General features: G+C 41.7%; 1 protein-coding gene across 7 annotated transcripts in view; it reads left to right on the top strand.

Annotated features, from left to right (window-relative positions):
* Positions 1 to 14,768, top strand: part of ADAM12 (ADAM metallopeptidase domain 12) — a 347,363-nt gene that overhangs the window by 85,880 nt on the left and 246,715 nt on the right. For all 7 annotated transcript variants that reach the window (XM_064595438.1, XM_064595441.1, XM_064595440.1 and 4 more), the window contains one exon: positions 5,160 to 5,233. In XM_064595438.1, coding sequence (XP_064451508.1) covers positions 5,160 to 5,233 — 74 coding nt within the window. The remainder of the gene's footprint in view (positions 1 to 5,159; positions 5,234 to 14,768) is intronic.

Here is a 14,768-nt window from a genome sequence, read left to right as displayed (position 1 = left end):
ATTGCCTCTAAATATTCATAGCAATAAATGACTCCCTTGTGCCCCATGAATGCCAAGGCTATCGTCTGAAGCCTTTATTTAGTGCTGGAAGGAAATCTAGTTATTTCAGAGTCCCTCAAATGCAGTATTTTAATATTGTTGTTCTGCTTGAAAAATTAGATCCCTCTGAGCTTCCAGTGTCAACAGTTGAGACGAGTGAGTATGGGTCAGAACTGACCATCATCTTTGAAAGGGTAACCGAGAAGCCAGGATGGGAGTGGACTCGGCTACTGACCCTACATTGTATTTTCTTTCCTGTAATTCCCTTCCTTCTGGTGGCTCACTGCCACCTTATTTCAACTTCATGATCTGGTTCAGACTTCTTCTAAGTCGCCAAAAATTGGGTGTTTTTTTAAGGACATGGAGACACCAAGGAGATGATGCTGTGTATCATTCCATCCATCAGAGAAGAAGCAGTTGGAGGCATCCTGCATCCATGAAAAGTTACATGTATTGACTAGAGATATTTTGTAGCCACCATGGGTGAAATAATTTAAATTCAAGTTTGGGGGAGCTCCCAATTACATAGATTAAAGAAAGTCAACACATCGTGGAAGAAACCCTAGCTAATTAATAAATCACTTTGAGTCATCTGTTCATACTTCCAGTTAAGTAGAATGTGCTGGACAGATGCCCTGTGGTTGATCTCAGAGGGAGGGCAGGGCAACTGAGGGTCCGAGAGATGGGTGGTGGGGTCCTGGCTGGAGCCTTACTTTGCAGAACTGTCTGAAGACAGCACACCATCTGGGGGAGGTTGCCCACATGGTTTCCATGAGGAATTTACAAGAGGAGGGGCCTCAGAAGAAACCACCCTGCTGACACCTTGATCAGGACTTCTAGCTTCCAGAAGTATGCAAAAATAAATTTCTATTGGGTAAGCTACCCAGCCTGTGGTATTTGGTTATGGCAGCCTTAGGAAACTAATACAAGGGGCTTCTAAGATTCTGGTAATATTTTTATTTTTCAGCTGAGTGGTAGGTACGCTAATAATTATTATTTTTAAAATTGTAGTGGGGCGCCTGGGTGGCTCAGTCAGTTAAGCATCCAACTTTTGATTTCAGCTCAGGTCATAATCTCAGGGTCATGAGATTGAGCCCTACGTCGTTGGGCTCCATGTTCAGTGAAGAGTTTGTTTGAGATGCTCTCTTTCTCCCTCTGCCCCTTCCCCCAGTAATAAATAAAGAAATCTTTTTAAAAATTAAAAATAAAATTGTAGTGATACATTTTGTATACTCTTTTTTGGTTATACTTTTCCCAATTAAGTGCAGTTCTTTAAGCATTCAATAAAAGACACAGTTCCATTAAGGTAATCAATATATCATTTTTAAGAAAAGGAATGCTATATATAACCAGCACTAGTTCATTATCTCCAATGTATAAGAATCAAAAGAAAATGGAATGGATACATGCTTTTAAACTGAACAATCTAATGCAGTTAGTGGTTTTGAATGAAAATAGCTCTCTGTTCTTTTTGCCCATTGATTTCTCCTGTACCATTAAATCCCAACTAAAATATACAGATAAAATCTTTTTTGCCTCCCTAGGGAAAAATGTATTCATTTGAAAGATGTTGATATTGGAATGTTATAACAGGTCCTGTAGGGACTTCCTGTGGAATTAGTACAAATGGTAATGTTTAAACTAGCTAAACTCGGAGGTGGGGGGAGGGGTACTGGAAATATTTTATTTTTATTCACAAATATAATTGTCAGGATTCATCTTTAAAATGTGATACAGGTTTCAATATCTTAGGCAAAGACAATTTGTAATTAAAGTAAGTTATTTACACATACACATATATAAAACACATTCAAATATACATACATACGCATATATTGGGCACATCTTGACAAAATATTGAGACATATTTTTGTTCTAATGTTTTATTGTAAACTTAATTAATAATCCCATTTTTCTAAGAAATCATTAATAAGTACAAGTTGCAAACCGTGGAGAGAGAACATCCTGTGCATATTTGTAATTAAATCTCAGTGTCAGAAAATATAGGTAAATTTAGGCAAAAGTCCCTGTGACAGACTCAAAAGCAAATCCAGGACTTATAAGCACTTTTACGCACTATATTAAAATTTAAAGACATAATGTGGGTTTAATGTTGCATAGGACGGGAATAGTAATATTAATTTTAGAAGTTCAGCACTCAGAAACCCATAAAATTCTTATAAACATCAGATAGTGTCAAAATATGTCAATTACAGTGTGTGGCTTTTACAAGATTCTAGATGTTTGTGTTGTCATTTGCTAGAATGCGTCTATATAAAACAAGATCTGTTTAAAATCAGAAAATATAGATAAGCATTTCATTTATATGGAAATTTACCAGTTTAACTCTCAAGCTTAAGTAACTCCTTTAAAAATAATATGACTCATCAATTAAAATTGAGAAGAGCTTTCTTAATGTGCACTTAAAAAACCACTTGGGTTTGCACCTAATTATATCCCCTGAAGGCACCAATATTTAAAATAGTCTATTACTCAGGCAGCAATTGGATGATGCAAATTTTACATCTTTTTTTTTTAAAGATTTTATTTATTTTCTTGAGATAGAGAGAGATAGGGAGAAAGAGCATGAATGGGAAGGAGAGGGAGAAGCAGGCTCCCCACAAACAGGGAGCCTGACACGGAGCTCAATCCCAGGACCCCAGGATCATGATCTGAGCCGAAGGCAGACACTGAAACGACTGAGCCACCCAGGTGCCCTGCAAATTTTAGATCTTTATTATTGACTCAGAGATGCTCAATGAAGATGGAAATGTCTGAACTTTCTGTGAAAGTGGGAACGTTGTCGCTCTGCTCTGTCCAACGGGGACTGCCGACTAATCACATCTTGCTATTGAGTCTGAAATGTGTCCAGTGAGACTGATAAACTGATTTTTAAATTTTATTTCAGTTTATTTAAATGTAAATTCATATGTGGCTAATGGCTACCGTATTCAACATCGGAAACTATCCAGATGTGCGAAGGGCAGCCCTGACGCTGTCCCAGTCCCATGGTATGAGTGCGTGCACGTTTTAACCTTTTCCCAAAACTCATGTGACCTTCTGTTGTTAGGGTTTTTGTTTAAATTTGTTTCATTTCAACTAATGTTGGATGTTGGAGCTTATACTCCATCTTCTCTTATAACATAGTAACATGTTAGTTGATCCATAGTACAGATGAAATGCTATGTTGTAAGAAGAGTCCCTTGAACTCTGGAGTTATGATAGTGCCTCTTAACACCGGAATATTAGAACACCACAAAGGTCTTATTTTCACTATACAAGCATGAAACTGAAGGAACTTCCAGAGCAAAGGCAGGCGAAACCACAGCCACTGAGGTTGGCAGCACCAGTCTCCTGCGGTGATGACGTTTGCGCGGGGCTGAGCCGCCGAGCGCAGCCCTGATGGGGCACTGACCGCGGGGAGTTGGGCACCCTTGAGCTTGTGGTGCAAGCTCCACATGATGACCCAGCTCTACTCTACTTCGCTCCTTTTAAGCCCCTAAGGAACCTTAATTCCTGCCCTGGGCTTTGATGGCGTTTGGCCCTTCTTTAGGTTGACTACATTATTTGTGCATTAACCCCGTCTTTGCCCTTCACTTGTCACCCAGACAGTTGTTTTTAAAATGATTTGTTTTTAAAAATCAACATTGAAAATTTTAAATTCTCCTAGTGAGAACTGCCCCTTGGATACGTAGAACCCCCATTTGACATATGCTGATCCGGATAAGGAGGGGCTGGAAGTGACTGTTCAGAATCACTAGGAGTACACAGCAGGGAAGGGGGCAGGGGGCTTCACAGAATACCTTTGAGTTGGCAAGTCGATTTTGACTTGGGCAAGGACTCTGAATGATTGGGCTCAAGGAGTGTGGCACACATTGAGGTAAGGGTGTGAGTTAAGGGACATGGTCACACAGGTACATTCTCAGGTCAGGGCAAGAAACTCATTGGGATTTCTGGGGCAGAACAGAAAAAATATAGTTACCTGTCCCCATTGACAGATGGGCACACATGAGCGGGGTTCCCTGGAGCCCAGAGGAGAAGGAGGATGTCTACCTCGTGAGAAGGAGAAGAGATTGGTTGAGACATTTGCCCTATTCATTAATTCCTTCATTCACCTTAAGTTAATTGGGCTTCTGTTACTTATCTGGCACCTCTGTGGACATAATAAGCAAGTAGATCTACAGATCAACATACTGAGTTACTACAAGTAGGAAGGAAGTTCTTCCTTCCACAAGGAGGGAAAGGACGGGAGACTGGAAGAAAGCATGCCTGGGAAGAGGGGCATGCGATGAGACTTAGGAGCAAGGTGAGGTTTCCTTGACTTACTGACGTTAAAGCTGGTACTGAGTGTAGGACCTGGAGGGAAAGCATTCCAGGCAGAGGGAACAGCATGCAAAGATCAGCACTACAGAGGAGCTCATTGTGTTTGAGCTGCCGGTGAGGCCCGTGTGAGTGAGGACAAGAGCCGTACGGGCAGCGCTGGCCACATTAAAGAGGTGGCATCTTATCGTGGGACACCAGTGCAGTCTCCCTAGAATCAGAGTTAGGTTGATGAGGAGGTGTTTTTGAAGATAAGCTTCTGCTGCCATTGGAGAATGAATGGGAGGAAAGCAAAGGTAGATATGGAGGGACCCAGGTTAGGAGGGCATTGCGGTAATCCCGATGAGAGGTGGAGGGGTTTAAGATGTAACAGGAGCTGTGTTTTGGAGAGCAGCCCTGCAAGACCTTTTCATGGATTAAGAGGAGCTGGAGAGGGAGAAGGTTTTAGGCAGGACTTCACATTTCTGACATGAGCAGCTGGGGAAGTGAAGGTGCTATTTATAGAGACAGGGAAACTGAGGGACGAATTCATTGTGGGAGGTGGGGGTAGTCAAGAAGGATCTCAGGGGTATGTGCCCAAAGGAAAGGGGTCCAGGCCACATTCGTGCCATCCCAGAGGGTGGTGCATCCTCCAGACTCTGATCCTGGTTCACCTGATCTCCTCTACTTGGGATATCAGAATGGTCCCAAGAAGAAAATGTATTTTTCTCTCCCTCTGTTGAATATGCCTTCAGAACATTCAAATGTTGGCAAGTCAATGTGAAATGTGTTTCAGCTGATTTCTCTTATTTATCTTTCAGAATCATCCAGAAGTGTTGAATTTTCGAATGCAACTGGAAAGCAAAGAACTGATCGTACATCTGGAAAGAAATGAGTAAGTCACGTTAATTCTTGTGTACTGTGCCATGGGAGAAAGTTAGGAGCTGTGGGTTCAAAGTGCTGTGTAATTTACGTTGGCATTTAGAGAAACAGAATGAAATGCACGGATTCACAATCCCAATTTGGATCTGAGGCTGGAATTAACTTGAAAAAATGAAGTGGAAAAATGAAGAATTTTATCACTCTAAAAAAAAGCTTTGTAAATCAGCAGGTTTTTCTCATAGTTCTGATGTTTCTTTTTCAAAGCCTGATTTGTCAAGGATAGAATTTAAGCATCTTCTGTTCAAGTAATAGCATTCCATAATTAGTTGACTTTTCACAATTCCTGGCTTATATAAGGAGAAATAGCTTCAAATGAATAGAACCTCTATTTTTTCCCTGAGAAATACCAAGGGTTTATTTATCTTTCAGAGCTTGTCTCCAGTGGCACAAAGTATTTATTTTATCTTTTTATTTAAAAATTTGACCTTTTTTTGCGAAACTATCTAAATTTCCAAAAATGGCATTATATTTTTTTTTCCTGGAGCAGATGGATATTATTACGTATTTTGTATGACTTCCCAGTAGAAAACTGTCTGCTTCAAGGCGTAAGTAACACAAGCCCTGTTCTTGTCATCCTTTATGCCCTGGCAGCCCCCTGGGTTCCTTAGACCCAGAAGATGCCATACTATTCTATTTGATTAGTACCAGGAAAGATCTGCGTGCTCATAATAAGTAATCTGTATTTAAAGATGTAAATGAAGTTAACCATGTCCTGCTTGATTCGAAACAGGAGTTTCTATCTTCTGGATAGATAAAACTTCTAGAAGTTTCTATCTTCAGAATCACTGGTGCCTATTCCTCACCCATCAGTGAAATGTGGACTTTTTGCTGATGTGATCATGTAGATGAGAGAGCTTCACTGGGCTGAGCTCTGCCAGAGACAGATGTCACAAAATCTGATTCTGTCTCCATGTGAACAGATCCGATCACTTACGGTATCAGTGCTTTGATTTGAGGGTCACAAGCAAGTCAGATCAATGGGGTCACCATGGCCAGTTCTCCCATTCCCATCCCGTATCTAATATCATGGCCAACAGCAATTTAAGAGATCCATGTAAATACATACATTTAAAAATAAATATGCTTAACATGAATATAGGTAAAATAGGATAGCAACCTGCCTTTTAATATATCTTGTATGTTTACTCCTCACCATTAAACGGATTAAAGGCATGTGTAAGCAATAAATGATGTTTTTAGCCTTCCTCATGACTTGATGGTCTTAAAATAGAGGTTCGGGCACATGTCTTGAATGAACAGGAAGCTGAACAGAAACCTCTGTGTTGCCTTTGATATGTCTCTCTTAGCCAAGTAAATACGTTCACGCTCTTTTTCTTTTTTCGTGTGAGAATATGGTGGGACATTTTAATTTTTGTAAATTGCTGTTTGTATGTGGTTTTGAAATATCTCAACAGACGAAACTAGGTATTCCCTGAAAGATCAAAAGAGAATAGGGCTTCTGGTGGAGATGCGTGGCCTTGATGGGGTTTTAGGATTGCTGCTGGATTTGGGCAACCACTTCTTTTGTCAGAGTGTTGGGGGATGTGGTGAACACCAGGAGTGGTGCCAACTCCAGACCTGTAGATGGTGGTAGGACGGCAGGTAGAGGAATAGAAATCAACTTAATAAAAACCTTAATCTATTTGTTTTTATTCTAAAAGGAATACATGTCCAGTGCAGAAAATTGAAAATTGTAGGGGAACAAAAGATCAAAGGGCCAAAAGAAAATACTTCTATTACCAAACACAATCCTGATGAATATTTTAGTGATTGTCCAAAGACATGTTTTCCTTATAAATAAGCTTTGCTTGTTTTGTCTTCCTAGCGGATATTGTGGCCTGTGCGCAATTTGATAACTTGCTTCATTTAGCTTTATAATGGACATGCTTTTCCATATAGAAATGCAGCTCTTAGCGCCCTTCTGGTTCTCTGAGTCTCTGAAGTGGCTCAATAGCCTCATTCGTGGTTCTTTTTGAAAATGGTTTCTTCTACTAAGGCAGGTAGTATAATACACAGTGACTATTTGACAGTGGCTAATTTGTATAAAAGATCATTTAAAAAGCTGCCTTAATTTGCTCACTTCTAATTCTGGGCCTTTCACAAAATACTCTCAAAATTTAAAAAGTTGAAAACATGAAACTATCTCTTCTTGATTTATATCTCTCTTCCCAACCTCACTGTCAACCTACATGTTAGAAATTATATGGAGAGTGTTTGATATGCTCCTATGACATTCTATGGCTTTATTTTAATTATACTACTTACAGCAGTTGTAGAGATTGTGCCCTGCTAAAAATAACATTTTCATAATTAGAACATGCCAATATTACTATTTTAATGTTGCACTCCCCCCAAATACTTCAGCATAATATTTTGTTGAAAAAAAATTACATGTTTCATATGGACTTCACTTTTGAGACCATGAATACCAAAAATCTGTAATTTTATGGGTAGAGTAAAATGCTTGTATGCTTCCAGCTCTTGGTGCTGCTGGACACAAAATATAATCCATTGTCCAGTAGAAAGTAGAATTTTTAATTCTTACAGCCTTTGGCCCAATAGATCCAATTAGGGACTTTATCCAAATTAAGGTCTAAGAACTCAAATGTTCAAGCAAGATAAATGTGAATATTTAACCAGCACAGTAGAGAGCCTGGCCAACCAGAAAGTAACCTGTAAGTGCCCTGCATCTGGCCTATAGGCTGCAAATCAGCCCTGTGTTCAGGGATGTTCACCGTAGAATATTTTACCTAAATCAATACGAGATTGATTAAATTATGACTTAGCCACAAAATAGAGCTCTATGTAGCAATTAAAGGCGATGGTGGGGATCTTCATCGTTGTAAAAAGCATTCATGATGTAATCAATGTAAACAGCATGTTAGATAATATTTTATAGGGTATTCAGTTTTGATTTTAAAATTATACACGTGTACATGTATCGCTGACTAGTAAGATTATGGAAGACATTTACTTCATCCATGTTTTACAACAAGAAAACGTTACTATTGGGGCGCCTGGGTGGCTCAGTTGGTTAAGCGTCTGCCTTCAGCTCAGGTCATGATCCCAGGGTCCTGGGATTGAGCCCCGCATCAGGCTCCCTGCTCCACAGGAAGCCTGCTTCTCCCTCTCCCACTCCCCCTGCTTGTGTTCCTGCTCTTGCTGTGTCTCTGTCAAATAAATAAATAAAATCTTTAAAAAAACCCCAAAAACATTACTATCAAAAACTAATGATGTTACTGTATGGTGACTAACATAACATAATAAAAGAAAATATTACTATTAAAATTAAGAAAACTTTTTACACTGAAGGGAAAAAAATCCATCAAAACTTAAAAATGGTTGAAAAGAAGGATATTGGAGTATTTATTATTAATAAAAAGGAAATGTGTTTTAGAAGGACCTCCAGCAACTTTCAAAGGGCTAAAAAGCTCTGCCCATTGAATACTGGGTCTTTAAATATCCATAAATCTGTTTTAATTAAAAACCTGCTTGGAAATCACAACCAAAATAAAGGTGGCCTCAGTTCCTTCAATCATAAGAGCCATAATCCACAGCTAATGCTAAAAGAGGGTCACCTAATTAACCCTGATCAAAAACTCATCACATACACCAATTCTTCATGAAACAGATTGGAATTTGTATTAAATAGTTGTTTCAGGGAATCTCTTCTATTTGCCTCCTAGCATCCCTAATTTGTGCAAAGATCGGATGCTGTTCACTTAAAATATGTGTTTGTATAGCCATAATTGAATGTTTAAAGAGACTCAAAGCTTCCCTGGAGAAGCATTTTTTACAGTGTTGCTGTCTGCCTACGGAACTGCAGGGACCGCTTTATGACTTCCATAACTCTCCTGGGTCCCCGTGGACTCTCAGGCCATCCCTCAAACAGGTACTCTGTGCAACTGCATCTTTGATCAAAATGCTTTATTAGACAGGCTGGCCAGCTTAGACATCCGTTTTTCCAGTTTAGGATAATTAGAAGTGATGGCAGTAGATCACACTCCCCAAATCTCTCAAACTTACCGAGCTTTCTGTTTTTAAGCCTTGGCCCTTCACTGACAGAAGGCAGGTGTCGGGGGCAGTCCATGGCCTGCTGAATTTATTTTTGCCGGGTCTCTGCATTGGAAGAACTCTAGCATTGGCTTTAATTCTGTCTGGAATAATTCCAGACATCTCTGAAGGGGCAAATCTAATTAATATTCACTCAAATAGTAGCAGAAAGGACATTTTAAGTTGGTTGGACATGGGTGTAAATATCTGGGAAGGTGTTTATGTGATGACATCTCTCAGGGTATCATGATGTGGGAGGGAGAAATGTAGCTGGTGCAGAGATGCTTTGGATAGGTTAGTAGTTGTCCAAATAACTACCCAGAGGATATGAATCTGTTGTTCGTGTTGACCCAAACTGTGCTGGACAGCTGGATTGAGATGCAGTCAGTGGCCCTAGGGCTGTGTACAAGGCCTCGGCATGACGCACAATTTCCAGAGCCATCCTTATGAAGACATAAAAGGTGCATAGATCACACTTCTTGGCAGTGCAAAGCTGGAGGGGAAGTGCTCTGCATTGCAGGATCTGGATTATAGAGATATCAGCAGTCTGGATCAATGGGCCAAAACTAACAAGATGGGATTTAATGGGGATAAATGTAAAGTCCTATGCTTGGGTTAACAGAAAATAAACGTTGTAAGTTCAGAAGGAAATTTCCTCGCAGTTCTCATGAATGGGACCCACAAACAACGTGAGCCCCTGAGGTGGTGTGGCTGCTGAGGTGACTGCCACCGGCCTGTGTGCTTGGGTGCGCTTGGCCCTAAACCGGTGTGGCTGGGGTCCTGCTGTGCAGTGACCTTGTCAGGCCATATCCAGAACCCTCCCCCTGTGCTGCTCGACACCCGATCTTGGAGAGGTGCTTGCCACAGTTCTCATTCCCACCGTTGGACTTCCCTTCCCTCTCCCACCAACCAGAGATGTCCTTAAGGCCAGGGCCAGGGTCTCAGCTTGCCTTCCACCCACTTCCATGGCGTCTGGCTGGTGGTAGGCACTCAATGAGCACTTACCATATGAGTGAATGATGGAACGTGGACAGGCTGGGCCAAGCCAGAAGTGAGTCACCAGGAGGGTGAAGGTCTGTCTTGGATGGTGTAAGACACTAATTATTCAAGGAGAAAGCTTCGGGAGAAGACACAGGGTTTGGAATCAAGAAACCAGGCTTTGAAACCCAGCTTTGCTTCCAACAATAAGCTGCTTACATTCTCTGTTTTCTCGTTTGCAAGAAGGAATAAAAGTCTGTGTATAGTGAGTGCTGAAAGATTAGAGCTGCTGTTGTTTTTGATAATCAGGTTTGAATGACTCAGTGCCCTATTCCTGTGGACCCAGTGGTATTTGTTATTTCACCTAAGTATACCCTTGGCTTCACTGAAACTATGTCCTGTTTCAAACTTCCTAAGTTAGTGGAGATCAGATTATGCCTAATCTTTGCCCATGAGTCTTGAAGATGGCCAAAGAGCCCAATTCTGACAAGAGCTGGAAAGGATTAGCTAATCCTTTGGGTTCCTGTTGCTGCAATAGTCTTAATTTCACAATATTGACATCTTCAGGGATTAAAAATTTTTAAGTTTTTGTGTATAGAGTGCTATTTTTTTTTTCATTTCTACTCTTGCAGAGGAAGTCCAGCCTGCCTGTTAGAACCTCCAGCTTTAATCCATCAAATGGTTCTAATTATGACTGAACTAGCAAGGACAAAACCACATCTCGGAAATTCTACTCTGTTTCATGGTTTTGTCTCTCAGCTTCCCTTCTACCATCCACAAATCTTTATTAATTCAAATGATTAGTAATAAATTAATCAGTAATAATTCTTTAGTCTTTATTCACTTAGTCATTTGTTCACACCTATTTATTTAATACCAGATACTTGTGGTTGGCACTGGAGATAGAGAAAACAAGGTCAAGTCCTTGTCCTCTTAGAGGTCAGTCAAGGACTTCAATGTTAAACAGGCCATCACAAAACTATAATAAAAGACAGTGAGGCTAAGAGCTGAGGAAGACAAGTGTGAGACCGTCTGGCCTAGGAAAGGAAGCTGTGTGACGAAGCATTTGAGCCCCACATGAATCAGAGTGGGCCAGTTAAAGAAGGGCAGAGGGTAGAGGATTCCCAGAGAAGGAGGAGCAGGCATAAGAGTCCTGGGAGGGGGGAAGGAGCTTTGAAGTGTTTCAAACACTAAGAAAATCGGTGTGCTAGTGTGCAAGAGGGGGATAGTAAGAGGGAACTGGAAGCCAGCCCATATAGGACCTCGTGCTCCATGATAAGGACCTAAGTATTTTCTCATAGGGACAATGGTACCCCATGGGAGCAAGACCTGTAAGCAGGGCAATGACATGATAAAATTTAGTTTTTAAAATAACATTCTGGCTACATGTGAAGATGAGATTGGGGGTGGTAAAGAGTGGGTGGGATAAGAAGCTATCGCTGGTGAACAGGGAAGAGCTAGTAATGGCCCCAAGCAATGGAGACTCCACAGAAAGGAATAGATGAGAGATGTTGGTGGTGGTGGTGGGGGGGGGGTGGATGGGCAGAAACTGATGAACAGTTGAATGTGTGGGGTAATGGAAAGGATCATTCTTAGACATGAAATGCTAGAAGATTGATGATCTTTGATCAGAATAGAAAACCTAACAAAGGACCAAGAACTTGCCCTTTGAGCAAGGTTTGGGGACACCAAGACATAGATTGTAGTGGGCATGGTCCTCAGAGCCTTGCAGGAGGGTCAACTTTTGGGCCTAACAGAATCCACTCCGGAAGGTGACCTGTGGAAGGTTATCATGTGGGACTGGGCATGACATTTCTTTGGGATCTGTGGGTATTTTGCCTAAGTATAGCAGTGGCTGGGGGCTATGAGCTGAAGAGCACCAGCCTGGGGTGGGATGGGACATCGTGAGGCCCTGGCCATGACCCTGAGAATGTCTAGATAGCTGTCACAACCCAAGGCAATGTCAGTGTTTCATGTGGTATCTGGGTGGGAACACAGTAGGGTGAGACTGTGGGGCCAGGCTTGCTCTAGGCCCTATTCCACGTCTGTCTTTTTTTTTTTTTTTAAGATTTTATTTATTTATTTGACAGACAGAGACACAGCGAGAGCAGGAACACAAGCAGGGGGAGTGGGAGAGGGAGAAGCAGGCTTCCTGTGGAGCAGGGAGCCCATTGTGGGGCTCGATCCCAGGATTCTGGGATCATGACCTGAGCCGAAGGCAGACGCTTAACGACTGAGCCACCCAGGTGCCCTATTCCACATCTTTCTGTAGTCTGTCTTGTCTCCATGTAATGGGTGCTCCCTCTGCTGGGAGTGCATACAGAGACTCCTGTCCTCCTTCAAGTCTGGTGCATTATTTCGGGACCACCAGCACCAGGATCACCTGAGGAGCTTGTTCCAAAGGCAGATACCTAGCCCCATGTCTCTCTATTGAACCAGAATCTCCAGTTATAAGGCCTGAGGATTGTATTTTTGACATATTCCACAAGGAGTTATATTCATAACTGGCCACATGAAGCTATTTACATTAAATAAAAACTTTAGTTACTTTGTTACACTAGTTATAGTTCACATGCTTATTGCCACGTATGGCTATATAAACATTTCCATTATGGCAGAAAGTTGTGCTGGATGGTGTTGGGACTGGCAGGGAAATGCCAGCCCACCAGATCCTTCTAGTTTGGGGTTTCTGTCTTAGCTAATGCATTGCCCATGGGAATGGCCTTTCCTACAGGAAGTGACCACACCTTTTCAGGTTGTCTGATTTCGGCAGCATGGTCAGCTCCATCCTCTACTTTGGGGCATTGGGCTGTATCAGAGGGGTCCCCTCTGCACTTTGATGAAGTAGGGAAGGACAGTTGAAAATTCTCTGAGCGTGATTGTAGACTCATGCAGTTGATGGACTTCGGCCATCTTCTAACTAGACCAAACCCCTTCCGAATGCGGTTAAAGTCTCTTAACATTTAAGTTCTTTCTAATTGGGTGAAATTTTGTTTGCTGAATAAGAACTATGTTTGCTTGAGCTTCCCTCCTCATTTCAGTCTCTGAAGTTATAAAAGACATTGGAAAAGGTCAGAACACCATTTTTAGAGTTTTTTGTTCCCCAACCTGACTTAACTTTAAAGTGCCTTGACTGGTTAAGATCAGCCTTTCTAAAACAGTACCCCTCTGCATTCCAGTTTGAGAGTATGGTGTCCTTGAATGGACTTCTTTAAAGTTTAAAGGGTTTGACAAGGTCTTTGATATGGAAGTGGATTTCCAAGTCTAATTACGTCACTTCCAATCCTTCACTTCTTGTGCCTTGGATTTATGATTTTCTGATGAAAATCCTGCGCATCCTCAGGGCTCCTCCCCAGAACACTGCATCATAAATGGAAAATAATGGGTTGTCCCAGTTATGTGCAGGTGGTCTCCGGTGCCTGGGGGGCAAGCGGGGTGTTGTCATTGTGGCCATCATCTGACTGCCCCTTCCCTGTGGTGTGGCAGGCAGTGATGACATACAGATGCTGTGCAGGCTGGTGTATGTATGGCAAGTCCCTTGCCTTTTTCCAGTTGTCTCATCCTTGACAGAAAGGCCCTAGTGCTTCTGTTTGTGGGACATCATGACTCATTGATCTGGTAAGACGTAAGACTAACTCTCCAGAAGGCTTGAAACACTTTTTGGCAGTTAGATTGTTTAAAGCCGTGTATAAACACAGCTCCCCACGTTACATTTGGTTGCTACAGCTAAGCCTTTTTAAATGGTCTCTCTTTTTAATTCTTGCCTTTGAAATTTTGCAATCCCTGTGGATGAAACCAGGTTTTGCTGCCAGTAGAATTTTTCATATGCTAGTTTGCTGATTGCATCCCCACGGGATTATCTAGCCCGTTCCTCTGGCCCCTGTGTTTTCTGTTAACCAGTAGTTAGATCTACAGGCTTGAGCAGATGCAGGTTCTGGTTTTTTGGTAGGACTACCTCACAGATGATGCTGTGTCCTCTTATATCACATTGGGAGTTTTGTGATGTTGGACTGATCACTGGGTTCAAGGATCATCCTGAGGCTTCTGTCATAAAACCCCATGTGAGTCTTAACCTACCAGGGTCAGTGGCCATTAATAACGACTGTTTGGATCAGTTCTTTCTTTGGGTCTTGCAAAGTGGTGAAGTTCTAATTCTATCATCCCTTCTGCATTGTTTAGCTGGAATTCTTCTGCAGAGAAGAACTTTTCCTCATCAACTGTTGGTTACCCTGAAGTTTGAGAAAAACACAGGAACACTTCTAATCATTGCTCTGCTTTGCCTGTTGGTGGCTATTGTATTCCTCAAATTTAACACCTCACACTTGGGGCCTTCACTCCATGGTCCCCTGTTGAGCACCCACATTCACGACAGGTTCCATGGGGATGCAGAGGTGTGCCAGAGCCTGTCCCTGAGCAGTTGTTAGAGTACAGGATATAAGCCTGACTCTGAAACCTCT

This window comes from Mirounga angustirostris, unplaced genomic scaffold (genome assembly GCF_029215605.1).
Source record: "Mirounga angustirostris isolate CCGP_5_RB_7025 unplaced genomic scaffold, mMirAng1.0.hap1 SCAF_6, whole genome shotgun sequence".
NCBI lineage: Eukaryota > Metazoa > Chordata > Mammalia > Carnivora > Phocidae > Mirounga > Mirounga angustirostris.
This window is presented reverse-complemented; position numbering and strand designations above follow the sequence as displayed.